The sequence below is a fragment of the Rosa chinensis genome, chromosome 2 (genome assembly GCF_002994745.2).
Source record: "Rosa chinensis cultivar Old Blush chromosome 2, RchiOBHm-V2, whole genome shotgun sequence".
Classification (NCBI taxonomy): domain Eukaryota; kingdom Viridiplantae; phylum Streptophyta; class Magnoliopsida; order Rosales; family Rosaceae; genus Rosa; species Rosa chinensis.
In genome coordinates this window covers 38860981-38872338 of record NC_037089.1, presented here as the reverse complement: position 1 = coordinate 38872338, position 11358 = coordinate 38860981, and the positions used below count along the sequence as shown (strand labels likewise).

General features: G+C 36.7%; 2 protein-coding genes across 4 annotated transcripts; both read right to left on the bottom strand.

The window, feature by feature from the left end:
• Positions 1–1499: 1499 nt before the first annotated feature.
• On the bottom strand, positions 1500–2685 carry LOC112189370 (dirigent protein 25). The gene has a single exon (XM_024328688.2). The coding sequence runs from the start codon at positions 2561–2563 to the stop codon at positions 1634–1636; it is 930 nt and encodes a 309-aa protein (XP_024184456.1). The 5' UTR covers positions 2564–2685; the 3' UTR covers positions 1500–1633.
• Positions 2686–3870: 1185 nt separating this feature from the next.
• Positions 3871–11326, bottom strand: LOC112186231 (cystathionine beta-lyase, chloroplastic). Of its 3 annotated transcripts, none has more exons than XM_024324591.2 (13): positions 11103–11217; positions 10784–10992; positions 10591–10703; positions 10007–10077; positions 9791–9882; positions 8581–8668; positions 8392–8503; positions 6055–6151; positions 5876–5957; positions 5675–5792; positions 5122–5229; positions 4944–5046; positions 3871–4252 (listed from the first exon to the last, which is right to left on the bottom strand). In XM_024324591.2, the coding sequence occupies exons 2-13, from the start codon at positions 10833–10835 to the stop codon at positions 4077–4079; spliced, it is 1212 nt and encodes a 403-aa protein (XP_024180359.1). In that variant the 5' UTR covers positions 10836–10992; positions 11103–11217; the 3' UTR covers positions 3871–4076. The 3 variants fall into 3 exon arrangements, with proteins under 3 accessions (XP_024180359.1, XP_040370668.1, XP_024180358.1); XM_040514734.1 differs by having other exon boundaries at positions 10784–10934; positions 11030–11154; XM_024324590.2 differs by having other exon boundaries at positions 3883–4252; positions 10784–10934; positions 11103–11326.
• Between the last annotated feature and the right edge of the window lie 32 nt (positions 11327–11358).

Here is an 11358-nt window from a genome sequence, read left to right as displayed (position 1 = left end):
TTGCGTTTTTATTTTTAGCAATTTTCTGTTTTCGGATCTCATATTTAGTTTAAGTCTTCACAATCAAAAATCACAATTTCGGATACTTGTTGCTAGGATAATTTGTATTTGTGCTTAGTTGTTAGTAACCAAGTGGGGGTTCCCTATTCCCTTGGGTACGATACTTGGAGCTTAATTTATTTGCCCTAAACTTGATAACTGTGTTGTATTACGCGTGAGGCGCTAGTATATGCACCAAATCAGAGTCCCACAAATAAAAATATAATAAAAGTAATAAGCATTAATCAAGCATCCCAGAAACGTATTAGTAAAAATAGAGACATTCAACTTCATGCTTTGTCACAAAAATATAGTGGTAACTATAGAAATAATTGTTATGGTAGGTTCTTCTCCATGCTTTGTCAGCAAAAGATTCATTCAACTTCATACATACCTACCGTGGAAGGATATATTGCTTTGGAAATGAAATGATGATTAAACAATTTGAAAATTTTATGATTATGTGTTAGCATGAGTTATGAGCAAACACCTACAAACTAATGGGCCCTTATGGGTGTTTAGTGTGACCAAAATCTGATCGATTACCTCTGTTTTTATCAATTCAAAAACAGTATTTATTGGGATATACTTGCTTATTTATTAGGATAATCTGTTGTATAACGAAGGTCATTATTGTTGATGTCATTTTATTGATTCTTTGTGGCTAAGCTGTAAAAATGGAGAAGCCGACGTACTGTTGGTGTTGTTATTTTGGAATGGTTTATTTACAACTTACAATAACGGTGGGTGTTGCTTTTTCATTGCAAATTAAGCTAGCTGCTTGCCTGTTCAGTGTTCACTACCTATAATTACGTATTATATACATAATGAAGCTGGTAGCTGGTTACCTATTTATTTTCATATACATTTCGGAAAAAGAAAGAAAGAAGAAAGTGTCTTGTTGAGAATGAAGGACAATTATTCGATCATATATGCTGGAACAAGTGAAAAGGCAATTTGGAGGTAATTAACAACTGTAAGACAACGTTATCTACTCCACTCCTAGCCTGTAGTTGTTGAATCACTTGCATTCAAGCTATGTGCCTGCCTACAAGCATATATTCCCTAATTCATAAACCCAAAGTAATGGATAAGAGTACTGGGTCAGGTCGAGGTCTCATTTCATTCCCCTTCCGGTTCTTGAAAGACAAATTTTGGTTAACTATATATATTTCCATGCATGAACTTTTCATTATTTCTAGCTCAACGAGGGAACTGTGCTTTCTTCTTTTCTGAGGATCAACAAATCAAATAACACATTTCGTTTTCCAATTTCTATCTCTTTTACACTTTTAAATTTGCTTGAAAAATGAGCTATAGTATGATTAGTATCAATGCATTTATATATAATCCCAGGAAAGTGTTCTATTCAATGGTTATATTATATCCAAGCAACCTAGAAAGAGATAAATTAAATTGGTCTAGCTACTTTGGAACTTGAGAAAAATGAGACCCAAATATGAAAGAAAATTAAACAACTGAGTTTATGTATACAATCACTGCTGCAATTTAAGTCACAAGGATGTCTCACACTGATCCAGAGAGATGAAATAGCAAACACATTACAACAACTTACATAACCTTAAGGCACACACTAGTAACTAAGATATACAGTAAACTGAAGAACAGTGTCAATTCCATCAGTATTTTGCTCATTCACTCCATTAATGGTCTTAACCAAAGCATACCCTTTTGCATTCAAGTACTTCCCTGTCCCTCCCATAACTGCAAGGTGAGACTCTGAAGCAGCTATTCTGTGAACCCCAAAGAATGTGAGGCTATCAGCATACCCACCACTCTCAAACATAGCAGTGAAAGCAATGGTCTGGCTGCTCCCATCTTCGGAACTAGCAACGTAAAATCCTTGTGCCTTGCCCAACAAGCCAGAGCCAAGCTCATGCCCTTCAGTGAGCTCATCGTCAAAGACCGTGAGTGTGCCGAACATGAGCTTCTGAAGGGACTGTCCTGGCGGGAGCTGCGCCCCATTCACAACGGGAAACCCATTGTTCCCGCCAATAAAGTTGTTGTTGTTTTGTCTGAGGTTGTTGTTGATGTTTCCTCCGAGGCCAGTGAAGAAGGGGACATTGTTATTGTTGATGATACCATTGTTGTTGTTGTTTTGGGGAATGCCATTATTCCCGCCTTGGACAACTGCCCCATTGGGTTTGGCAAAGGGGACTTGGCCATTGACAGCTGGGTTGGTCACAATCCCAGTCACAGCTCTCGCTGAGGGATTGGTGCCACCAATTATATCATGCAGAAAGAATGAAAGCGGATGGTAGGACTCTCCATTGGCCACTGTGGCGCTCGGGCCTGCTGACGTGGCACTGACAACAGGAGGAGGGCCCGCTGACGTGGCACCGACCACAGAAGGAGGTACGGTGGAAACAGGTATTTGGGTTTGAGGCGTATCGGTTTCCTCATCAAGGACTCTGGCTGAGGTGGTGTGTGTTATTGCAAGAGCTAGAAGGAATAGGTATGTTATGGCCTTGAGGGGCAGCGGAGTTGAGTTTTGGGTTGCCATGAGGCTTTGGGAGGCAAGAGGGAAGCTATAGGAATAGTAAATACCTTTGAGAAGGTTTGATGGAAATCAAGATGGTCTGGTTTGCTTTAAATATTATGGATTCAAGAAGCTTTTAAGTTAAAGTGGAGTTGATGAAAATGGAGTAGGTGGACTGCTTGCATTTCTGGTTATTGGTGTATTGGTTAGAACTTTAAGCACCAGAATGTTGGTGTCTTCTAAGTAAACCTAATGATTTAACGAACTAAAACCTTATGTATATTGACCAAATGGAACTTTCTCCTCTAATTGCTATCTTGTCACTATTAAATTTTTTGTTAACATTTCAGAACAAAAGTTTGAGAGAGATGGCTGTATCAACATTGAATTCTCTTAACAAATTCATGTCACAGATTAAGAAGCCTACACATCGTAGAACTTATCTTATAAACAACAAGGAGACATCTTGTCAAGGAAAACATATCTAACTGAGGATGGAATATTTTGTTGAGGAGCATATTTCTTATCAAGGAAGAAATATCTCGTCAAGGAGGAAATAATTTATCGAGGAACATAATTCTTATCATGAAAGAAATATCTAATTGAAGAGGCAATATTTTGTCGATTTGTCTTGACAACTAGTTGGGGAGGAAATATTTTGTCGAGGAGCATATTTCTTAGATAAAAGGAAATACCTCATCGAGGAATATCTAATTATGGCGAAACCATGCAAGAAAGATTTGCTCGAGGAGATATTCAAGTAATCTCATCAAGGCAGGGAAGAAATGGTGATAAAGAGGAGTAGAACATACCCTTTTTTCCCTGAAAAATAAGTGCTGCAGAAAATAACAAAAGGCTTCTTCATCTTCATCTAATTATTCCTTTCTTATTTTCTTTCGCTCTCATAATAACCACATTGCTTTTCATGTTACAAATGCCTAATATCTGTGCCAAAGAGGGTGAGTCCTCTTTCCATACATCGACCACTGGCCCTAGCCTTCTTAACATTTTTCTCTGCCTCCTTGAATTTGATCTCATTGAACTGATAACATGATGATCACTACTAGAACCAGATAAAGAACAAGACAGATGAAGAAGAAAAAGAAGAAGAATTGTTGTTTTAGTGTTTCCGAATTTTTTGTAAATACAAATTTATTATTTTAATTTAGAGATGTTGGGTTAGGATTGATTTAGGGTGAGTTAAAGTTGAATTATAGTTTAACGGGGTTAGTAGGCTGCTAAGAGATAGTTAAGCTGAGTAGGCAACAAATGCCAAGTGTCAAAATTTTATAGGGAGACAGGGAAAAGAATAGGGAAGTGGGGGCAGAAGATTTGAAGCCTAAAGCATCCACATTATTAATAATTTAAACAAAATGAAATACCACTAATAATTACGTAGGCATTCTCGACTGAACCAAAACAGAATTACTGTGCACTGTTTGGGAGCACTCCAGAATAAGAATTTCTAATAATTGCTCAAGAAACTTTTGGAAGAAGATGCATGTCTTTAGAGCAATTAAGCTGTGCTGGTTGAATATTACAGAGGGCCAGTTTGAAGTGCATGGTCCAAATCAGCAATGAGATCATTCACATCCTCAATCCCCACAGAAATACGAACAAGATCTTCAGATAGACCTCTGGCCTCACGCACGGCAGATGGTATGCTTGCATGTGACATGAAGCAGGGGAGGCTTATAAGGGACTTCACACTCCCTGTAAATATAACAAAATTCAGATCAGCTTCAATAAAGTTGATACTGGCGATAACCGACCATAGTATAAATAATAATAACAATAAAAATAACAAAAACTAATAGTTATAATTATTCTTATAATATAATCTAAACTATATTTATGACAAGCAGGGTAGTCAACCAAAAGAATACATAAAATAAATGTCAATGACCCTAGGAATGTTAAAATAATTATGAAAGCACCTTAATCATAAGGAGTATTACGCAAACAACAAAATAAATCTAGTCGGAAAAAAAAAAAACAACAAAAAAATAAATATAAAAATAAGCTCAAGCTTTTCTCTTTTACAACGACAGCTTTTACCGTATGCATATCATTTTAAGTCACAGAAATACATAGAACTATATATGTAAGGGGAAAGAAAAAAAAAACCACTGTAACGTAATAAAATACGTCTAATAACCAGACACATCGGTCTTACAATGTACCATCTGATATATGAACTGATGATCACATACAATATGGAGTGCAATCTTCTTTTAACATCAGTACTTGAATGACACCTACCTGTATCTGTACAAGTATTTATTTATAAAATACAAACTAACCATCTACAATCGTGACCATCTACAACTCAAATTTCTCAGTGGATGACTGCATTTGTCAAAGAAAAAAAAAATCAAGCCGAAAGTTGAGTGAGAACTATTACCAAAACTGACAGTTATACTGAAGTATTTGGTAGTCTCGACAACATGCTTTGATAATGCCAGTGAACCTGTCAGAAAGCTCAATACAGATCCTGCACCCTTTGCCTGAAAGAGGTGTGTGTAAGTTATCTGGAAGAATACATTCTTTATTACATCTAAAGCTACATTCCATCGAGATACCTGAGAATAATGCAAGGCACGGCCAGGATGACCAGGAATCCCTGCATAGTTAACTTTCTTAACTCGTGGATGGGAAGCCAGAAACTCTGCAATCTTTTGAGCATTGTCCTGCAGCCAAATGTTGATAATTTAGAAGATAGTACTGTCAAATATGCAAATTTAACGAAAGAAAAAAGAGGCACATATCAGCAACAAAATGTAAACAATAGGCCCTAAAAATTAGCATTATAACCAAGTATTAGTTATTTTGCATTATAAAGACAATTACAACAAATTAGAAGCATCAACAATAATCATTTAAACAGATCTGAAATGGCACATTTACCACAGCAAGTGTAGTAGAAGTAGCAAAATGAGTACCCTTAAATTTGCATATACGCAAGAACATTAATATCTCACAACAGAATAATGGACAGGAGAACACAATATTTGCCTAATGAGGTATTGATCTCAGCAGAACCCCAAGCATTGGAATTATCATATGTACAGTAAAAATAAAAATATAAAATATAAAACATTTAAGAGATATATTTTAGTAGACTTGAAAATCTACCTGTTGCTTCTCAACACGTAAGGCCATTGTTTTAACTCCTCGTAAACAGATCCAACAGTCAAATGGAGCTAACCCAGAGCCTTCTGCATTTTGTAAGAAATAAAGCTGTTCTGCCAAGCTGGTAACAACGGAAACAAATAGGAAGTTTGGTATGGAAACAAGACATAAAATCCAAACTAAAAATAGAGAAAGATGCAGAACCTTTCTCCTTTAACAGCTAGAACACCCGCCATGACATCACTATGTCCAGCAATAAATTTTGTCGCCGAGTGCATAACAATGTCTGACATAATGATCGACTAAAATTAATAACTATGAAATAGTATAGTTTGCAAAAGCTTGGAGCTCTATAGCTTAACTTTATAGCTTAGAGTTGATACCTGCTCCTAGATCCAGTGGCTGTGACAATACAGGGGACATTATACTGTTATCCACCAGCAAAATAGCACCATGTGCATGAGCCATTGCTGCTATTTTCTATTTAGGCACACATGAAGAAAATTTCCTTAGAAAATGGCACCTGTTGCATTCATCATAACTTTGCCAACAAGAAAATACACACGAATGTTGTAAAAGATATTATGGAAAGGACAAGAAAACTTTAATGATATTAAGTCAATGAAAAAGACTGCTAACTAAAAGAAGTGAGCAACAGTGTGTGTAATCAATTTGCCTGGCTTGAGTGCAAAACTAGAACAAAACAACTTTGCCACTAGCAAGGGTGTGGGACTAGCATCAATGTGGCTCTGGGGTACCCCCCTCACAGTACCTACCAAACTATTTGCTAGAGTTTTCTGTCTCTTAAAGATAGTAGGTTTGGCCCTTTCAAAAAAAGAAAAAAAAGATAGTAGGTTTGGTCCAACTTTAAATGCCGGGATCATGTAGTGGGATTAAGGGGTTTCGGGATTTCGGGTATAAAAACAAAGTTTAAAACAAAAAGGAATTAGGACTTTGCAACAGCAGCGTTGGGTGGTCACAGAGACCAATGGGCTCGTTAATACTTATTATCTGCCCCAAGACATGATTTCCCATCTAGTCCTTCAAGCATTAAAACCACAAATTCCTTCACTTGAACCGTTTCTTCTCGAGACTGATGAAGAACGCAAGTCCAAGGCCTTGTAAAAAGGATTCCAAGGCCAAAGAACTGATTTTATATCCTGCAAACAAGGATGGGTCTTGCTGGGAACTTTCGTGGTTTGGGAAAGTAATAAAGGCTGTTATTATTAGGATTTACGACTAGATTTCTTTAGGATTCATTCTTAATGCCTATATTATTTGGATTTTATTGGGTAATTTATTCTAACTGTTCTAAAACTACTGGGTAGTCTGTAATCCAAGGTCCTATTTGTAGTGATGTCCTTGATATTGCCATGAATCCAATTTTCCTACAATATGACAGCAAATCTTTTGCAACTTCTAGATATCACATACCAAGCTTACTGTTACCAAACTATCTCAACTCTCTTCTATAAAAAAAAATGAACTTTTTAAAAATGAATTTCATCTCCAATTTGCTCGTAAAGCTATACTGTTTACGATGCCAATTGTTCTCATTTCAAAATCTATTCGATATGATAAGATTTCCAGTGAATTCTTAGAAACAGAATGAATCAAGTGATAGCAAAGTTAACCAAATTGATAAGGTATGAAATTAGCAAAAGAAAGCATTATATGAAGAGTGGACATTCTGAGACAATCATCTGTGGTTTCTAGGGGAAAGAAATCGAATAAGATACCGACAAAAAGGAAACAACAGTTATAGAATCACATACTTTTTTATATAAATCATATTTTCATTAGTGTAACAATGAAGGTTTAGATACAAGGGACGGTCAACTGAACCATACTTTTTTATATAAATCATATTTTCATTAGTGTAACAATGAAGGTATAGATACAAGGGACTGTCAACTGAACTCTCAAGCAAGATGCAATACATCTCAGAACAGTTATAAGCGACGTCACAAACAATGTCAAAAGTTAAACCTTATCTCAAAAGAGATCTACCTCCTCACCCATAGCTCATATCAAAGATATTAAAGTTTGATACCTAAGCTAGAAAAATAATAATAATAATAAATTTAAAAAAATATAAAAAATTAAGCAGTGCCTTATTATCACAAAAGTGATCTACCTCCTCACCCGTTGCTCAGTTAAAGATATTAAAATGTGACTACGAAGCTAGAGAAAATAACCAGTGCCAAAAGTCGAACCTTGTCTCAAAAGAATTCTGCCACCTCACCCCTAGCTCGGACAAACAAAGATATCAAAGTGTGACTCCTAAGCTAGAAAAAATCAGAGAAGTAAAAAATTGAAAATTCGATCCATACTTGTCCTAGTAATAGCAGACCACAAAAATTCATTTTCACTGAGGGAACCGCTAAAACCAATTACTCTCAACTGCTCTCAATAACACATTTCACTATTTTATTATGCCAAGAGACTAATGCTGACACATATCAACTCCTAAACCACTGTATAGAATATTCTGGGCATGTATGTTCAAAATCAATACCAGATCTCTCTGCAAGATTGGTAAAGAAGCTCGGAAGGTACTTGTTGAACCAGTATTGCAAAAAAAAAAAAAAAAAATACATATTCATTCATTAACAGCATACAACATATATACTGGCAGGAAAAAGAGGATAAGGATCTCTCTATGAGTTGAAAGTTAATCCCAGCTAAAGAAGTATAATACTAGTGTAAAAATATCTTACGCGAATATCAGAAACTATTTGTCGAGGATTAGTTGGACTCTCCAACCAAACAAGCTTCGTCCAGGGGCCAATAGCAGATGCAACCTCATCTAAATCACTTGTGTTGACTCGTCTGAGTGTATAAGCATTATAGTTTCAGATTTCATTTACACTGAATTAAGAAAAGAACAGGATAAAAGAAATACTAACTTCACCACAACTCCAGTTTTTGGAATCACTTGGGACAACAATCGGTCAGAACCCCCATACAGGTCATCTCCAGCAACAATCTCCTCTCCTACAGTGACATGATTTCAAATTGATAATATAATAAGGATTTGAAAGGAAATAATAAATTCATTTGAGTAGTCTAAGACAAACCTAACCTCAGAGAAAGGACTTTACAAGAAGCCTTAGTCCCACTCTTATGGAAGTCTAGATTCGCTAATATTGCTAAAAGCCTTATCATTATGAACGTACACAGTTACACACCAGGTTACAAGATCGGTCAGGAGTTCAGGACTGGCAATCTGGGCTACATAACTAAAACCAATCTCTTTGACCTGAATTTCTGGAGCTGACCTCTAATGAGTTCAGACCTAAGCCTAAATCAGCCCGTAGAAGGGAATAAGGGACGGCCCCATCTGATTACATAAGTAAATGTACATAACTACTCACACACGCACGCAATTGTTTTCTATAGTCTTGTAAACAATTAATTATTTTCATAGTGGTCAAAAACTCAAAATAGATGTTTTTAAATTCATAATGAGTCCAAGCTGGTGTAAACTTTTTGTTAAAAATACCACACCTTCACCCTGGCTTGAATTGATCCAAACTTGACACCTATTGGGCTCCAGACCATTACATATATTAGCCTAAATCAAATTGAATTGCATATTGAACAGGCAGATGTCAGGCTGAAACTATAGGCTTGATAAATTGGACAAGTTAGCCCTTTACATTTAAAGCTATGCTGGGCAAGGCTGGATTTGGTCCATCCCACTGATAACATATAATGATGCAATGATGAGTATAATCAATCCAATATTCCGTCCTATGCTGCGGATATGGGATATGCTACCATACGAGAACTACAAGATGTCCCTGGAAGCTAACATAGGATATGACAATACGAGATTACACAAACACAACATATCTGCACGTGAGTGTGAATTATTTCGTGTTTTTATCATGTATCCTTCTCGTAGCCAAAACTCAAATTTACTATAAGTCATCTGAATACTGATTTAATAGTATCCAATACATGTTGAGGTATATTGGGGGCATATCGAGGACACAGCAATATCAATTCTTTGCTTTATAACTCTATTATACTTATAGATGCAACCTTTACTGACACTTGGTCTAGTAAGTAGAGAAGATCATTAGATAAATTATGCCCTTAGTTGAAAAGTACCTGTTCCTACAAGATGAGCAACAGCAGCCAAAGCAGCCATTCCACTAGTGAAACAAAGTGCTCGATCTGCCTTATCAAGCTTTGCCAAAATGCTGAGTGTACAAAAAGAATAAAAAGCTCAATATGGAGTGTACAAACAAAAAAGGAACTAAATAGTTGGAAGGATTGTCAAATCTATTCGAACAGAAGTCAGCATATAACTAATTAAAGTAAGACCTTTCCAAGGCATCTCGTGTAGGATTTCCGCTTCTAGTATAATCGTAAGGACCATTTTCTGTAGCAGAAGGCTGCAAAACATAGTATTTAAGACGATATGAAACTTGGTTTGAGAATATGACCTAGGTAACTCAAAGATTTTCCATGCAATAAAGAAACCTTTGAAAAGAAGCATATAGTCGACCGATAAGAAGCGCACTCATCTTACAAATGCAAAGACCGATATGTGTATAAACAAAAGAAAATGTATACAAAGATTCAGCCATCTTGAATCTGGCCCTTTCTATTTAAATTGTCTGGAGAAGGCCTCATTGTACCAGTTAAGCATTCAGAGAATAAAGCAACAGCCATAGTCTCCCACAACACCCCCAAGCCACATAAACACTCTTTGATACCTTGACTGAACCACTAGCTTCTTCCTGGTATAAACACTACTACGATAGTATACCATATCCTTATGTAGAATAGGACTTGCACAGTATTTTACTCTTCCTTTCTATCACTCACAACACAACAACGACAAAAAGAGTAATAATGACTTGACAAAAGTTAGCACCAGCTCCCTTATCCGCTACAAATGATACCTGCTTAAAAGTAGCTGTTTGGTAGAGTGGCGTATTCATTGCATCGTAAGGATCAAACTTGTTGTCGAAATTCATCAGCATTGTCGACATACTTGGCTCTTTTAGCTCCATCTCTGTGATGAATTCAAAACAGCTCAGAATCATGAACCAATGTAGAGGACAACAACAACAACAAAAAGATCAAGGCACAAACCATTGAAGCAGTCAGCCACGCCATCAACCACAGCTGAAGTGCTCACATCCATCTCTCTGTCTATCGAACAGTTCACTTTGAATGTCTTTTTGAGCCCCAAACGCACCTTAGGACTCCCAAAACTTGCCACAAACTTGCCAGGAGTTGAACCCTGAAAACAAACCAAATCTTAAACATCCAGTCCATTGGGATCTCTTACTGATGAAATCCTACAGTTTCAGAATTACAGAACCATTTTCTGAGCACCTTTATTATGGAAGGTACCCGAAATACTCAAACACGCCGATCAAAATCAAAGAATGAAAAAGAAAAGTCTTACGACGTCGTTGAGATCAATGGCGAGAGAACTAGGCCGAAGACAGAGAGAAGAAGAAGCCGCCGACATGGCTAGTATGGTTGTTGAAGTGAAAGATCAGGGTGGAACCGTGGAAGTACAAGGTTGTATATATACTCGAAACCCGGGTGCTGGTTCTGTTACACAATACCTCCTACTTTTGCTCTTTCGGTGACTCTTTCCCTCCACACGTGTGCCCACTCAAAACAGCTTCCGTTTGTTATTTTCTTTTTTTTTAGCA

Bases quoted from the DNA above. Each gene is read 5' to 3' on its own strand.
- LOC112189370 (XM_024328688.2), bottom strand. From the start codon at position 2,563: ATGGCAACCCAAAACTCAACTCCGCTGCCCCTCAAGGCCATAACATAC.
- LOC112186231 (XM_024324590.2), bottom strand. From the start codon at position 11,168: ATGTCGGCGGCTTCTTCTTCTCTCTGTCTTCGGCCTAGTTCTCTCGCC. The intron at 10,704-10,783 runs GTTTGTGCCTTG...AATTCATCACAG, and splicing joins CGTGGCTGACTGCTTCAATG to AGATGGAGCTAAAAGAGCCA. The intron at 5,958-6,054 runs GTATCAACTCTA...TCATTATGTCAG, and splicing joins GCCACTGGATCTAGGAGCAG to ACATTGTTATGCACTCGGCG.